General features: G+C 41.9%; 1 protein-coding gene across 2 annotated transcripts in view; it reads left to right on the top strand.

Annotated features, from left to right (window-relative positions):
- The window catches only part of pappa2 (pappalysin 2), a 312,855-nt gene that overhangs the window by 233,758 nt on the left and 60,935 nt on the right, over positions 1 to 18,162 (top strand). For both annotated transcript variants that reach the window (XM_060931153.1, XM_060931162.1), the window contains exons 17-19: positions 9,816 to 10,029; positions 11,046 to 11,214; positions 11,428 to 11,560. In XM_060931153.1, the coding sequence (XP_060787136.1) occupies positions 9,816 to 10,029; positions 11,046 to 11,214; positions 11,428 to 11,560 (516 nt within the window). The remainder of the gene's footprint in view (positions 1 to 9,815; positions 10,030 to 11,045; positions 11,215 to 11,427; positions 11,561 to 18,162) is intronic.

The following is an 18,162-nucleotide window of genomic DNA, read 5'->3' on the forward strand; positions in this document are numbered from 1 at the left end:
GGCTTAGCAGTGGAGGTTTGAGTGGCTGTTTTCTGAGCTTAGTCAACAGGCCGGCTCTGCAGCCTCGCTTTTGCTCCTGGCGCCGTCTCCTTAGCTTTGCTTCCAATAACAATCCACGGAGACCCCGCTGGTCTCACTATCTCGTCCGGAATGTTTTTTTTTTTTTCTCGTCCGGAATGTTGTGCATGCGATGGAAATCGCTACAAACCGTCATTTTCTGCTGGAAACCAATGTCCAGTAAGTCCATACGGTTGTAGTGGATATTGAAGTCCGGTACAGACGAACAACATGCAAAAATACACACAAAAAACATAAAAAACGTGCACAGGTAGGGAGAGCTTGTAGCCGCAGCCGTTGTAGTAGAACTGTATATAGTACGTTTTTCCAGAAGAAAAGGTAGAAGTAGAAGCAGAAGTAGAAGTAGAAGGCGGAAATATGGCGTTTGACCGACAAGGTGGCATCTGTCACAATCTGGATCGGCTGTGACGTCACATGCAAGTGCTCCATATCTAGCATCCTGGATCCTAATATACACCTAACTAAAGCTGCCGGTGCCCCTACATCTCATCTCATCTCATTATCTCTAGCCGCTTTATCCTAGCCTGGCTAACGTGACTTCAAAGCTCTGCGAGCATTTGGTCTGGCCAAGCTATTAAACCAAACCGTTTCCCAAAGCCCGTGGTTGACCTGCCTCCCTGAAATGCCTCAGTTTGCTACTGGTCAAAGCCAGAAAAGGCTGTGACGAAGTTAAACCAATCACATCACTCTTTCCTCTGACGTATGTGACGCGACGGAGCTAACTGGTAGATTAAACTCTTACCGAAGCCAGTTGGGAGCAAGGCGAAAACGTCCTTCCTTTCAATAAATACCTCCAGGGCTGCTCTTTGCTCCGTTTTCAATGAGAACTTCCCGTTGAATGCTTTCAATACAGCATCTACCTCTGTGTTAAAGGCTTGCCGCTGCTCCATGTTCGTGATGTGAATGAAGCGCTTCCGGCATAGATTCTGTAAACAATCTATGGCTTCCGGTCACATTTCTACTACGTCACTGCCTTGAACACGCCTCTACCCAGGGCCATTGGAGATGCTCAAAGTTGATTGGTTCCCGATTTTTTGGGAGCTTGGAAATGCTGTAGATAGCCTGCCTGGCCAGACTAAGCTCGGAACAGGCCCTCGTGTTGCGTCATGCTTAGGATGGGTGGGCCCAAGCTAGCTTTATCCTGTTCTACAGGGTCGCAGGCAAACTGGAGCCTATCCCAGCTGACTACGGGCGAAAGGCGGGGTACATCCTGGACAAGTCGCCAGGTCATCACAGGTACCCCTACATGTGTAGCTAATTTCATATGCCTTAAGATAAGAGGCCACTTATAACCAGAGCTCTTTTAGGTTTCTCAGTGGGTGCTTCACTGAGTCGAGAAAACCTGTCAGACACGTAAAGCAGAGAAGACTGGTACTTCCATGGGGGCAAGCCTTTGCATTAGCCTTGGCACTGTGATTATGCTGCAAATCATCACCCATTCACCTAGCTCTAATGCCAGAGTTGTGGGATTGCTAACTCAGCCTAAGGCATCCTGACTTTCCTCCATAGAAATTATGGTGCTCTCACTCTTGCTAACCCTTACTAGTGTCTGAAACCTCTGCCTTTTAGAGTTAGAATTGCATGCAATTTTGAAATAAAGAAGTACTTAGTGAATTAGAGATGGATCAGGGTACTTGTAAATTTGCAAATTTCTTTATGAAGGTGTAGCACTTTCATGACTTTGGGTAAGTAAGGAAGTGGGAGACAGGCTTGACAACTAAAGGTGCATTTTATTTTTAGTTTTAACTTCAATTTTCAGTGACTTTATTTTACTCTCTGCACTTCAGGCATACACACATGCACACATACCCATGGCACTGGATTGCTCAGCCATCTCTCTCTAGTTACCAGCTTCTCTCTGCCAAAACACAAAAGACACACATAAGTAAAGTGCCACTTTAGCACACCTGTCTGGCCTGCAGCTGACTCCCAGATACCCCCCAGCAGGAGAGGTAATCCACCACCACCATTTGCAACCCCGGCCTGTGGACCTCCTCAAACTTAAATGACTGAAGAGCTAGATACCAAAAAGTGAGCCACGCATTGGCATACTTCATGCAGTGGAGCCACTGGAGCAGGGAGTATTCAGAATAGAAGGTGAAAGGGCATCCCAGCAGGTACTATTGGAGAGTAGGACCACCCATTTGATGGCCAGGTACTCATTCTCGATCATGCTGTACTTACTTTCCTGCACTGAGAGCTTGGGCTGATGTACAGAATGGGGCACTCTGCCCACTCCACCACCTGGGACAAAATGGTCCAGGCCCCAGACCTCTGTCCAGTGCGTCAGTTTGCAAGACAAAAGGGAGAGAAAAGTCAGGTTAATACAACAGCAGGCCCCTCACAAAACCACTTTAACCTAGGCAAAAGCCCCTCCACACAGGTCAATCCCCTGGACCAGATCTGGTCCCCCCTTATTAGTGAGGTCAGTCAGCGGACTGGTGACTTCCAAAAAATTAGGTACAAACCTCCTGAAATAGCCAACAAGCCCCAGGAAAAGCCTTACCCCCTTTTTGGTCTTGGGTCTCAGGCAGGCTGCTGCAGTCTTATCAGTTTATGGACGTACCTGTCCATAACCCAAGTGATAGCCCAGATATCATACTTCCACCTGCCCAGTTGCACATTTCCTTGGGTTTGCTATGAGTCACAGGCATTGCATTGATCTCAGGACGGTCCTCAGATTTTGTAGTGGTGCATCTCAAACAATTAAAATATTGTGAAAACGTTTTTTTTTTCCTGTAATTTGATTAAAAAAGCAAACTTTCATATATTCTATATTCATTACACATAAAATGAAATATTTCAGGCCTTTTATTGTTTTAATTTTTATGATTATGGTTTATCGCTCATGAAAATCAGAAATGCAGTACCTCAAATTATTAGAACTTTTCCTAAGATCATTAAAAAAAGATTTACAATATAGAATTGTTCAACTTCTGAAAAGTATGTTCATTTATACACTCAGTACTTGGTTGGGGCTCTTTTACCATGAATTACTGGATCAATGCAGCACGACACGGTAGTGATCAGCCTGTGGCACTACTGAAGTGTTATTGAAGACCAGGATGTTTTGATAGCAGCCTTCAACTTGTGTGTATTTTTGGATTGGGTGTTTCTCATTTTCCTCTTCACAATACCCCATAGATTCTTGATGGGTTTCAGGTCAGTTGAGTTGGCTGGCCAATCAAGCACAGTAATATCATGGTCAGCAAACCATTTGGTAGTAGTTTTGACACTGTGGGCAGGTGCTAAGTCCTGCTGGAAAAGGAAATCGAAATCTACATAAAGCTTGTCAGCAGATGGAAGGATGAAGTGCTCTAAAATCTCCTGGTAGATGGCTGTATTGACTTTGGACTTGATAAAACACAGTGGACCCACACCATCAGATGGCATGGAACCCTAAATAATCACAGACTGTGGAAACTTCAAACACCTTGGATTCTGTGCATCTCCAATCTTCCTCCAGACTCAAGGACCTTGATTTCCAAATGAAATGTAAAATTTCTTTTCATATGAAAAGAGCACTTTGGACCACTGAGCAACAGTCCAGTCCTTTCTCTCATTAGCCCAGGTAAGATACTTCTGACGTTGTCTCTGGTTCAAGAGTGGCTTGATATTAGGAATGTGACAGTTGTAGCCCCTTTCCTGAAGACGTCTCTGTGTGGTGGCTCTTGATGCACTGATATCAGCCTCAGTCCACTCCTTGCGAAGCTCTCCCAAGTTCTTGAATTTACTTTTCTTGACAATCCTTTCAAGGCTGCAGTCATCCCTGTTGCTTGTGCACCTTTTCCAGCCAGCCTTTTCAGCAATGGCCTTCTGTGGCTTACAGTGGTGCTTGAAAGTTTGTGAACCCTTTAGAATTTTCTATATTTCTGCACAAATATGGCCTAAAACAACATCAGATTTTCACACAAGTCCTAAAAGTAGATAAAAAGAACCCAGTTAAAAAAAGAGAAAAAATATTATACTTGGTCATTTATTTATTGAGGAAAATAATCCAATATTACATATCTGTGAGTGGCAAATGTATGTGAACCTCAAGGATTAGCAATTAATTTGAAGGTGAAATTAGAGTCAGGTGTTTTCAATCAATGGGATGACAATCAGGTGTGAGTGGGCACCCTGTTTTATTTAAAGAACAGGGATCTATCAAAGTCTGATCTTCACAACACATGTTTGTGGAAATGTATCATGGCACAAACAAAGGGGATTTCTGAGGACCTCAGAAAAAGTGTTGTTGATGCTCATCCGGTTGAAAAAGGTTAAAAAAACATCTGTAAAGAGTTTGGACTCCACCAATCCACAGTCAGACAGATTCTGTACAAATGGAGGAAATTCAAAACCATTGTTACCCTCTCCAGGAGTGGTTGACCAACAAAGATCACTCCAAGAGCAAGGCAAGTAATAGTTGACGAGGTCACAAAGGACCCCAGGGTAACTTGTAAGCACCTGAAGGCCTCTTTGACATTGGCTAATGTTAATGTTCATGAGTCCACCATCAGGAGAACATTGAACAACAACAGTGTGCATGGCAGGGTTGCAAAGAGAAAGCCACTGCTCCCCAAAAAGAACATTACTGCTCATCTGCAGTTTGCTAAAGATCATGTGGACAAGCCAGAATGTTATTGGAAAAATGTTTTGTGGATGGATGAGACCAAAATACAAATTTTTGGTTTAAATGAGAAATGTTATGTTTGGGCGGCATGGTGGTGTAGTGGTTAGCGCTGTCGCCTCACAGCAAGAAGGTCCGGGTTCGAGCCCCGTGGCCGACGAGGGCCTTTCTGTGTGGAGCTTGCATGTTCTCCCCGTGTCCGTGTGGGTTTCCTCCGGGTGCTCCGGTTTCACCCGCAGTCCAAAGACATGCAGGTTAGGTTAAATGGTGACTCTAAATTGACCGTAGGTCTGAATGTGAGTGTGAATGGTTGTCTGTGTCTATGTGTCAGCCCTGTGATGACCTGGCGACTTGTCCAGGGTGTACCCCGCCTTTCGCCCGTAGTCAGCTGGGATAAGCTCCAGCTTGCCTGCGACCATGTAGAACAGAATAAAGTGGCTAGAGATAATGAGATGAGATGAGACATTATGTTTGGAGAAAGGAAAACACTGCATTCCAGCATAAGAACCTTATCCCATCTGTGAAACATGGTGGTGGTAGTATCATGGTTTGGGCCTGTTTTGCTCCATCTTGGCCATGATGGCTTGCCATCATTGATGGAACAATGAATTCTGCATTATACCAGCAATCTATAAAGCAGAATGTTGGGAAATCTGTCCATGAACTGAATCTCAAGAAAAGGTGGATCATGCAGCAAGACAACGACCCTAAGCATTCAAGTCGTTCTACCAAAGAATGGTTAAAGAAGAAGAAAGTTTATGCTTTGGAATGGCCAAGTAAAAGTCCTGACCTTAATCCAATTGAAATATTGTGGAAGGACCTGAAGCGAGCAGTTCATGTGAGGAAACCCACCAACATCCCAGAGTTGAAGCTGTTCTGTACGGAGGAATGGGCTAAAATTCCTCCAAGTCAGTGTGCAGGACTGATCAACAGTTACTGGAAACCCTTAATTGCAGTTATTGCTGCACAAGGGGGTCACACCAGATACTGAAAGCAAAGGATCACATACTTTTGCCACTCACAGCTATGTTATATTGGATCATTTTCCTCAATAAATAAATGACCAAGTATAATATTTTTGTCTCATTTGTTTAACTGGGTTCTCTTTATCTACTTTTAGGACTTATGTGAAAATCTGATGATGTTTTAGGTCATATTTATGCAGAAAAATAGAAAATTCTAAAGGGTTCGCAAACTTTGAAGCACCACTGTACCATCCTTGTGGAGGGTGTTGATGATCATCTTCTGGACATCTGTGGTGGTACAGTGGTTAGCACTGTTGCCTCACAGCAAGACAGTTCCTGGTTCAATCTTCACAGCCGATGGGGCCCTTTCTATGTGGAGTTTGCATGTTCTTCCTGTGTCTGCATGGTTTTCCTCACACTTCAAAGGCATACAGATTAGGTAAAATGTTGTATGTGGCTTTGGATAAGATCCTGTGCTAAATGCTGGTAATGTACAACCCCGATTCCAAAAAAGTTGAGACAAAGTACAAATTGTAAATAAAAACGGAATGCAATGATGTGGAAGTTTCACAATTCCATATTTTATTCAGAATAGAACATAGATGACATATCAAATGTTTAAACTGAGAAAATGTATCATTTAAAGAGAAAAATTAGGTGATCTTCAATTTCATGACAACAACACATCTCAAAAAAGTTGGGACAAGGCCATGTTTACCACTGTGAGACATCCCCTTTTCTCTTTACAACAGTCTGTAAACGTCTGGGGACTGAGGAGACAAGTTGCTCAAGTTTAGGGATAGGAATGTTAACCCATTCTTGTCTAATGTAGGATTCTAGTTGCTCAACTGTCTTAGGTCTTTTTTGTTGTATCTTCCAGTTTATGATGCGCCAAATGTTTTCTATGGGTGAAAGATCTGGACTACAGGCTGCCCAGTTCAGTACCTGGACCCTTCTTCTACGCAGCCATAATGCTGTAATTGATGCAGTATATGGTTTGGCATTGTCATGTTGGAAAATGCAAGGTCTTTCCTGAAAGAGACGTCATCTGGATGGGAGCATATGTTGCTCTAGAACCTGGATATACCTTTCAGCATTGATGGTGTCTTTCCAGATGTGTAAGCTGCCCATGCCACAGGCACTAATGCAACCCCATACCATCAGAGATGCAGGCTTCTGAACTGAACGCTGATAACAACTTGGGTCGTCCTTCTCCTCTTTAGTCCGAATGACATGGCATCCCTGATTTCCATAAAGAACTTCAAATTTTGATTCGTCTGACCACAGAACAGTTTTCCACTTTGCCACAGTCCATTTTAAATGAGCCTTGGACCAGAGAAGACGTCTGCGCTTCTGGATCATGTTTAGATACGGCTTCTTCTTTGAACTGTAGAGTTTTAGCTGGCAACGTCGGATGGCATGGTGAATTGTGTTCACAGATAATGTTCTCTGGAAATATTCCTGAGCCCATTTTGTGATTTCCAATACAGAAGCATGCCTGTATGTGATGCAGTGCTGTCTAAGGACCCGAAGATCACAGGCACCCAGTATGGTTTTCCAGCCTTGACCCTTACACACAGATATTCTTCCAGATTCTCTGAATCTTTTGATGATATTATGCACTGTATATGATGATATGTTCAAACTCTTTGCAATTTTACACTGTCGAACTCCTTTCTAATATTGCTCCACTATTTGTCGGGGCAGAATTAGGGGGATTGGTGGTCCTCTTCCCATCTTTACTTCTGAGAGCCGCTGCCACTCCAAGATGCTCTTTTTATACCCAGTCATGTTAATGACCTATTGCCAACTGACCTAATGAGTTACAATTTGGTCCTCCAGCTGTTCCTTTTTTGTACCTTTAACTTTTCCAGCCTCTTATTGCTCCTGTCCCAACTTTTTTGAGATGTGTTGCTGTCATGAAATTTTAAATTAGCCAATATTTGGCATGAAATTTCAAAATGTCTCACTTTCGACATTTGATATGTTGTCTATGTTCTATTGTGAATACAATATCAGTTTTTGAGATTTGTAAATTATTGCATTCCGTTTTTATTTACAATTTGTACTTTGTCCCAACTTTTTTGGAATCGGGGTTGTAACTGTCAAGTGAGTAGTCTTCCCCATGATCTCTTTTGGGATCCAGACTTGGGAGATATCAATCTAATTGCCCAATCATGAGATCAATAACAATTCCTTTGAAGGGGATCTTGGTCAGTGGTAAAGGGCGCAATGGTGCTATTTGTGTGGCCAGCGGATTCACTAGCTGACATTTGTAACATCACACACCATCTGCAAACATAGCCATGAATGTCTGGCCAATAGAAATGAGCAATGAGAGAATTCAATGTATTTTCCTGACCTAGATGATGGAATTATGATGTGTCACACTGAACAAAAGTTCCCCATAGCTCAGTGGAACCAACAACTGGGTCATTTCCTTTCCTGTTTGAGTGTCCTTAATAATTTGATATAACCTAGCTTTAATAACTGAAAAATATGGGTAGGTGAGTGCAAGGTTAGGCTGGAGGTTTTCACCAATTACTCTCACTTTTTCAAAAGCATGCCTCAGAGTTTTATCTTGCGACCTCCGTCCCTGTGCCCTGATGCAAAGTTGACACAGATAGCCCTGGGACCACCTCCCCATATAATGCTGCATTGGACTCCCCCTCCCCCCAAGTTTCACTGCAGTAGGATCCATCCACAAATAAATGCTTTCCTAATACTTTAAACCTTGGCCAGTTTTCCCCATAATTAGTGAATAGGTGAGGCAAGAACTAACTACTGCTTCCACACTATGCTTTTTGGCCCTAAATTGGATAATGATGGGCACCAGCTGATGTGTTCTCCCTTGAATAGTCACTGTCACTCTGTATGTTCCTGCTTGCTCAGGGGACACCCAAGGCACATCAGGAATGAAGATCAGAATCCTCACCTCCTTAAGGGGATGCTGATCCCTGAAATGCCTGCCTTTTCTGCAGTGCCTGCAGATCTACCCTTGCTTTGTCCTGGTCTTGGTGAGCACAGATGGTTCCACCTGTGTAGAGAAAGGGAGTTAGTGGCAACATTGACATGGAGGCACAAGTGGGTGAGGGAGAAGGGGGAGGGACACAAGTTCAGGGAGTGGGCTTTGGCCCCTGTTTCCATGGTGCAGGGATAGGGGAGGGGTGAGAAGACACTAAGGGAGAGAGAGAGATACAGAGGGAAGGAAACGGGGCAGGGGCACCTTCTTCTGGAAATGCTTCCAGATGGTCTTTGGTTAGCTGGACTGACTCCTCTTGCGATGCCACTGGACCCAGGCCATAACTGCTTCCGGCAGCCAAATGACGAACTGCTTCAGTACCATTCGGTTGATGATGTCATCAGTGTCACACTCCTCTGTCAGCAGCCACCGTCAGCAGGAGTCTTTGAGCTGTGGGGCAAAGGTGAACTGGCAGCCAATCTCACTGAATGCCAGCACGTGTGTCAATTTTCTTATGGGGCTTTGAAACCTGTTTATGATATGAAGGTCAATTGCAACTAACAGGGTAATGGTTTTTGGTTTTCTAGCTGATGCTTTTGTGCATGTTGCAAAAGTAAATTGGACCAGAAGCACCCAATTTTGGTGCTGCTGAATTTGGTCTGTGCTTCCACTTTGAACACCTTATAAAGTTTTTTTTTTTCTTTTTTTTGGGGGGGGGCATGCAAAAGAGATTCATTATATTTTATTGACCAGTAAAATTGCTTTAGAAGTTTTCATACAATCTAATTAGTTTTCTTTTACCTTACTAACATCATATGGCTTCAGGCATGTTTCAGGCATGTATCCCACATAAGGTACAAGTTACCATGAGGTTCTGTTGTCCTTCATTAACTTTTAGAGAAAACAGATTTGGATTTCCATCTCTCATTAAGTCATATTCCTCACCTTCTGATGTGCTTGCATTGCATGTTTGTAGTATGGTGTAAAATCAGAGATGAATTTTAATTTAAAGTACAAAACCAAACTCATTTGCGTTTATTAATTTGAAGAAAACAGTGTAAACATTTTCATGTTGAAAGTCATTTGTCATTTGTATGAAACTGAATTTCTAGCATAACATTCCAGGTTTTCTGCATAGCATTTTAATGTCCCTGTTTTCAGATGTGATATTTCAAATGTGATGTTTAATTTTGCTAAGGTGAGAGCAATACATTGGCCTGTCTTGAGGATGGACTGTGGTCATTCCCTGAAGCATATTGTAAGATTGAGTGTCTGGACCCACCCGCTGTACCCAATGCCAAACTCTTGGTGCCACAGTGCAATGGCAGGAGGCATGGCATTGGCACTGTGTGTCGCTACAAATGCAACCCCGGATACTATGCTATGGGTGCCCTAACCAAAAAGCCAAGGAAGTGAGTACTGCTGTGTAACATTTTTTACACTCACTTGTTTGTGCAGGTGTTACTGTTTCCAGGTCTACATGGATTCTTCACTGGAGTTTTAAGCTGTTGTGTTGACAAATGGTTTAAACTAAGTGATATTTTTTTCTCATTTACGTGGACCATGTATTTCAAATAAGATCAAGACTTCACCATATATCTTCCAAAATAATTCTCCAGTAATGTCATTTTGATGAATGTACAAACTGACTAATCATATATCATGTGATTGAGCAAGTTTCTCCAGTTGGATTACACAATGCAGCTTATCACCATTTACGGTAACAAGGTCAGGGGAGGCAAGTATTTACACCTGCCATGGCTTTATGGGTTATTAAACTGGCTTTTAAGGAATGTGAACACCTCTAAAGCCCTTTTAATTGCCCATTCATGCTGCAAGTCATGGCCAGCAGGTCTAATAAATGGTTTTAAATGTTCTTGTTTATTAATACCTTTGACACATTTACTCAAAAGGCATTCCATAATGAGAGTATATCATACATACTGTTATTGCTTCTGTGTGTTCCTATCCTATAACCAGTTCTGCTACAGTCAGGACTTGGTGATTAATGAGTCCTACCAAATGTTTTGTGATGGATGAATATTAATTTATCTTGCAATATATCCCATAATATTAATTGTGATAAAAGGTACATTTGTTCATTAAGTTGGAAACATTTAATTGGGGAGTTGAGAAGTTTGGAATATAAGCAGATGGCAGACTATAATAGTCAACATGCAGTCCTCTCTGTGTGCACATTATGTTGCAAATGATCCACAGTAATAGGAACATATGCATATTTATGTTTTGTCTGTTGTGTTAGTTACCATGAATGCTTTAAAACCATAAATTCAGTATCAGGCTAAAGTATTTTCTCTTCATTACTGAGATTCAGAAGTAGAATGACAGAAGAAGTAGTTATGCATAGGTCAGTGAAAAAGTATGCATTATCATAGCTCTGTGTGTGTGTGTGTGTGTGTGTGTGTAGGAGGTTTCTGAAGCTGGAGTGTTTAGAGGGTGGCAGATGGCAGACTGGTGGCTGTTCCCCGATCTCATGCCCTGCTCTGCCTGCCATGTTTGAAGGCATGTACACATGTACCAACCACCTGGACTATGATAGTGTGTGCACTCTACACTGCCCTGTCCCAACTGAGAGGGTAAAATAATCTTAATAGTGGAGTTTTTCCCCTTTCACTCAGTGTTAAACACTTCTTGCACACTTCATGTTATTGATGTAGCATACTGTATCTGTAGACAGTACAGACAATGTAGACAGAGCAATAAAACTTGAACTAGAACTTATTGGGGTATTGTGCAGCTCAGCTTGGACATAATACATTCCAAATCATCCTCTTTTCTTTTCACTCTAGTACTCAATTCGCTGCACAAAAGATGGGCAATGGACTGAAGACTTCTCAATGTGTAAGATGATGGGAGGATTGTGCCAGGCCCCTCTGGAGCTCAACATGGTGGAGTATACCTGTGATGAGGGTTATGGCATTGGTGAGGATTTAAATATGATGGCATGTTGCCACCTCAGTATGACTAAAAAATGTTTTTTTAAATCACCATTTCAGTTACAATGCCCTCCACAATTACTGGTTCCCCTGGAAAAGATGAGTAAAAAGGTTTAGAAAAAAAATCAATCTTTTGGTGAATTAGCTTCATTTCACACTGAAAAAAAGAGGAAAAATCCAACTTTTAATTAAAATAAATTTATTCAGAGAAAACAAATCCCTCATCAATAAATAATAAGCTATTTAAACAAAAGGTGGATTTTTCTAGCCTTTTTTTAATCTTTACAAGGCCTACCAATAATAGTGGCGAGCACTGTATATTCTAGTTACCCCATTACATTTTACTGATGCAGTTCTAGTTTTAAGCTGCAATAATATATAAAAACAGGTGATAAGTATAAAATGTGGTATAAAATTTCCAAATTGCAAGTCGACTGTATATAACTTTGTATAAGTAACAGCAAATTATTACTTAGCGCAATATTTTTAAAAAAATGTTAAGCAACCTGTTTATTTGTGTTTATGTTAAGAATTGAACCGAACAGTCATGGTAGTACAGTGGTGGTGGTGGTGGAGTCACGGTGTATGGCTGCCGCCTCACATCTGTAGGGGCCCCGATTCAATTCTGAACTTGGGCCACTGTCTGTGTAGAAATTCTTGTGCATGTTCGCAGGACAATTTCCATTGTTCCCAGGATAAGCACCAGATCCATCATGACCCTAACCAAAATAAAATTGATAATGAACATTAATGAATGATTACAGTGTCTTGTAAAAGTATGCATCCCCCTTGATGTTTGTCCTATTTTTGTCACATTACAAACTGGAATTAAAATTGATTTTTGGGGGGTGAGCACCATTCGATTTACACAACATGCATACCATTTTAAAGGTGCAAGGGTTTTATTTATTTATTTATTTATTTATTTAATTTTGACACAAACAATAATTAAGATGAAAAAAACCACCCAAAAATCTGGAGTGTGCATACGGTAGATATTCACCCACAAAGTCAATACTTTGTAGGGCCACCTGATGGGTTGCATAGATGTACAACAATCTTCCAGTTATGCCACAGATTATCAAATGGATTGAGGTCTGGGCTTTGACGAGGCCATTCCAAGACATTTAAATGTTTCCCTTTAAACCACTCCAATGTAGCTTTGGCAGTAAGTTTAGGGTCATTGTCCTGCTGGAATGTGAACCTTTGACCCAATCTCAAACCTCTGGCTGACTCAGACAGGTTTTCCTCCAGAATTGCCATGTATTAAGTGCCATCTATCTTTCCTTCAATCCTGACCAGCTTTCTTATCCCTGCAGATGAAAAACATCCCCACGGCATGATGCTGCCACGACCATGCTTCACTGTAGGAATGGTGTTCTCAGGTGATAGGAAGAGTTGGGTTTGCACCACACATGGCATTTCCCATGATGGCCAAAAAGTTAAATTTTATTCTCATCTGACCAGAGAATCTTCTCCCATGTGTTTGGGGAGTCTGCCACATGCTGTTGGGCAAACTCCAAATGTGTTTTCTTTTTTTTTTCTTTAAGCAATGTCTTTTTCCTGGCCACTCTTGCATAAAGCCCCGCTCTTTGGAGTGTATGGCTTGATATGGTCCTCTGGACAGATACTCCCATCTCTGCTGAGGATCTTTGCAGCTCCTTCAGCATTATCTTTGGTGTCTTTGTTGCATCTCTGATTAATGCCCTCCTCGCCTGGTCTGTGAGTTTTGGTGGGCGACCTTCTCTTGTCAGGTTTGCAGTGGTGCTGGGTGTGTCTGGGGGACTCCATAGCACCCCCACGTCCCATTGAGACTTTTGTCCGGTATATAGTTTCACCTACAGTGGGGCAAAAAAGTATTTAGTTAGCCACCAATTGTGCAAGTTCTCCCACTTAAAAAGATGAGAGAGGGCTGTAATTTTCATCATAGGTACACTTCAACTATGAGAGACAGAATGGGGGGAAAGAATCCAGGAAATCACATTGTAGGATTTTTAATGAATTAATTGGTAAATTACTTGGTAAAATAAGTATTTGGTCACCTACAAACAAGCAAGATTTCTGGTTCCCACAGACCTGTAACTTCTTCTTTAAGAGGCTCCTCTGTCCTCCACTCGTTACCTGTATTAATGGCACCTGTTTGAACTCGTTATCAGTATAAAAGACACCTGTCCACAACCTCAAACAGTCACACTCCAAACTCCACTGTGGCCAAGACCAAAGAGCTGTCAAAGGACACCAGAAACAAAATTGTAGACCTGCACCAGGCTGGGAAGACTGAATCTGCAATAGGTAAGCAGCTTGGTGTGAAGAAATCAACTGTGGGAGCAATTATTAGAAAATGGAAGACATACAAGACCACTGATAATCTCCCTCGATCTGGGGCTCCACACAAGATCTCACCCCGTGGGGTCAAAATGATCACAAGAATGGTGAGCAAAAATCCCAGAGCCACACGGGGGGACCTAGTGAATGACCTGCAGAGAACTGGGACCAAAGTAACAAAGGCTACCATCAGTAACACACTACGCCGCCATGGACTCAAATCCTGCAGTGCCAGACGTGTCCCCCTGCTTAAGCCAGTACATGTCCAGGCCCATCTGAAGTTTGCTAGAGAGCATTTGGATGATCCAGAAGAGGATTGGGAGAATGTCATATGGTCAGATTAAACCAAAATAGAACTTTTTGGTAAAAACTCAACTTGTCGTGTTTGGAGGAGAAAGAATGCTGAGTTGCATCCAAAGAACACCATACCTACTGTGAAGCATGGGGGTGGAAACATCATGCTTTGGGACTGTTTTTCTGCAAAGGGACCAGGACGACTGATCTGTGTAAAGGAAAGAATGAATGGGGCCATGTATCGTGAGATTTTGGGTGAAAACCTCCTTCCATCAGCAAGGGCATTGAAGATGAAACATGGCTGGGTCTTTCAGCATGACAATGATCCCAAACACACCACCCGAGCAACGAAGGAGCAGCTTCGTAAGAAGCATTTCAAGGTCCTGGAGTGGCCTAGCCAGTCTCCAGATCTCAACCCCATAGAAAATCTTTGGAGGGAGTTGAAAGTCTGTGTTGTCCAGCGACAGCCCCAAAACATCACTGCTCTAGAGGAGATCTGCATGGAGGAATGGGCCAAAATACCAGCAACAGTGTGTGAAAATCTTGTGAAAACTTACAGAAAACGTTTGACCTCTGTCATTGCCAACAAAGGGTATGTAACAAAGTATTGAGATGAACTTTTGTTATTGACCAAATACTTATTTTCCACCATAATTTGCAAATAAATTCTTTAAAAATCAGATAATGTGATTTTCTGGATTTTTTTTCTCATTTTGTCTCTCATAGTTGAGGTATACCTATGATGAAAATTACAGGCCTCTCTCATCTTTTTAAGTGGGAGAACTTGCACAATTGGTGACTGACTAAATACTTTTTTGCCCCACTGTATCTGTGTCAAATTTAGTAGGTGTAGGGTGCCCCAAGATTAACAAAATTGCAATGTACATTGTATTAGGCATACTCAACAGGAAGTTAGTTATTTTTGGTTTTGTGCATTTTGACATGTGTTACATTTTGACATTCTCCTCCTTTGCAGTTTGTTGGATTCATGCCAGATTTGGTATACCTAATGGCAAGATGTTACTGATTTTGAATTGTGAATGGATTTGTGATAACTTCCAAGATGTTGAAAAGGCAAAACAATAAATGTATATGTTATGCCATGCAAACAGGATATTTGTCATAAATTCACCATGCATTGTCTGATATGGCTCAAACTTTACAGCTTATGGAATATTTTGGTTCTGATGATATCCACATGCCCAAAATGATTCTCTGGTATAGCGCCACCATTTGGACCTGGACAATAATGACTCCATCACCTAAGAACTCATCACTGGTGGTGCACACATCAGATACCCAGGCTTTTGTCGCACATCTCCGATGCGTGTACATTGTATGATGACCATGTGTGACGGGTCATGGAACTGGAGGTGCTGAGGCCCTTCATTGCCGCTTGTGGCTATATTTCCGGATTGTAATGCGACAAAACAGGACAAACACCAAGGGGGATCAATACTTTTGTAAGACATTGTAATTGAACCAGATTCTTTCACATAATTACTGTGAGAGTTTAATTTGTTGCCTAATTTAGTTCAGTATTTTGAAGGAAGCATGCAGTACAGTCATTCCTTCATCTTCAGTAAAGCCTCACTCACAACCCACCGTACATGCTGCTATGAGTGGTCTACAGTAAAAAATTTGGCAAAACCATGCTTGAGACTTGCGCGACACTTGCGTGTGTTCAGCGCCGATCATTGTATGAGTGACGTACCTCAGATGTACTACACAAGTATTCCACCCTTGCTATTTGTGCGGCCTGCAAGACAGAAGTACATCTCACTTTCTACCCCTATGTATGATGTGCATGCAGCACACACGACCTGCACGCAGCGCACACCACCTGCACATGCACACGCAACCTGCACGCAACACGAGAGGCAAGACTCTGGGTATATATTGGGGAGGAACCAAGGAACCGATCATGTAGTGTGTAGAACTATAGAAAGGATGAAGACCACCTCATTTGCTGTTTTTATTTGAGTATATGTTAATTTACCATGCAAATGTCAAATAATAAAACATGAGTATAAGGGAATAACGCATTTTATTACATTGTAAAAAATCCCAACTAAATAGCCCAACAGTTTGAGCACTGAAACACACTTTGACTCTGAGCTACTGTCCTGTTCCTACTCCTATTGAGTGGTGGGATGGGATGTCAGGATGTCCTTCTCCTTATCACTGAGCATGGCACAATGGCCTGCCAGTGATGATAGGATTGCAATGTCCTCACTTCTGGGCGTCGTTAGCTGAAACATACATGAAAATCAGCATATGTAATATTAATTACATAAGCATATAGATACCAAAATGAATGTTTAAAGCATGTGTATTATAGTGCAAGAGGTTTAATTAGTATTTACCTGTGAAAATACCTCTGGCGGGGTGCTGTGCCTTCTGCCGGCTTGAAGGCATACTTCTCCCTGTCTGTGCAGGGCTTGCCAGTACTGCTACCATCATCATCAAACTCTTCCTCCTCCCCCTCTGCTGTTTCAGGCTGGGTTACTTCACTTTTGCTCGCTTCTTCTTGGGTCCCATTTTCTAAACTTTAAACTGAAAATTTTTAAATTTTTCCCACAAAATATCCAATGGTCTTCAGTCGAAAGACAGATGCAGAATGCTGCAGACATACTGGGTTTATACCCACTCCTGGCTTGCATCACATGTAAGTTATGAGTGATTGTAACCTGCTAATCACATGCATCACACATGCTTCACAAGTGCGGCCCGTACTTGTAGCGCAGGAAACTGGTAAAATACAAGTCATACGCACTCCACACTCACTGAACACTCACTGACCATATGCGTCAGACATACGCTTTCCACGGGCTAACGGTGCAATTTTTCCCATGCCTCGAGGAAGTCAGGTATACAACCTGTACTTGACAAGTACTTTGCCTGTACTCCTCCCCCAAACTTTCCCCCGGGTTCACTGCGACCCTGCGGCACAGCTGCGAGCTACCAAACCCCGTGACCCGTGCGTGTCCAAAACACTTACAGTGGGTTGTGAGTGAGGCTTAACGTAGTCACAGTGCATCTGGAACCCTTTCCTGGGAACATTGGCCCTCATTTACAAAACAAAGGTTTGACAGAAACCTGTGCATATGGTCATTTCAATGCAAAGCTCAACATTTATCAGCGTGGACATGAGTGGATGCTATGATCAAGTCTCAGAACCAGAAAAATAAATCTGGCTGAGTCAGAGAGTTGTTATTAGACCACATATTCTGACTGGCATCTATGCATATGCAGCCACATATTTATCACTTAAATATACAGGGTGTTTCAAAAAATGTAATATTATTTGAGATGTAAATATCCCAGAAACTATGTAGTGTAGGCAAATGAAACTGAACAGGCTTAATGTTGAGCATTATAAAATTTATTCCTCACAATTTGAATGAGAAATTCAAAGATATGTGAATTCCATGAACGATTTCACAAATTTTCAATATGCACACCGCCTGAGACATGGCACTCTAACACACAAAATGCCTTTCCTTTTCCAGTCAGTAGCATTTCTATACCTAAAAAGATAAAAACAAAAAAACATTAAACATAAAATTTTGACTTGTTTCCAGACATGCTGTTAAAATTTGCGGTCAATTGAATGAGAATTGGCAAAGGGATTAGATTGTGAAATGATATAAAATTTTTTGAAACACCCTGTATATCATGTCTGGCAAAATATTATATTTTATAAAGGCCTACATCAACTATGTGTCATATACCTCTAATATAAATACACATTTTTAAACTGTTTGCAATTCATAGGGTTAACTTTTTTTTTGGTGTAAAATTAATTTCTCTTTCATTTTGAGTTAAGTCTCACTCACAACCCACCGTACGTGCTGCTATGGGTGGTCTACAGTAAAAAATTTGGCAAAACTGTGCTTGAGACTTGCGCGACACTTGCATGTGTTCAGCACCGTAGAAGGTCGCAGACTGCCTGTGGAGACTTTTGGT

Source organism: Neoarius graeffei, chromosome 1, assembly GCF_027579695.1.
Source record: "Neoarius graeffei isolate fNeoGra1 chromosome 1, fNeoGra1.pri, whole genome shotgun sequence".
NCBI lineage: Eukaryota > Metazoa > Chordata > Actinopteri > Siluriformes > Ariidae > Neoarius > Neoarius graeffei.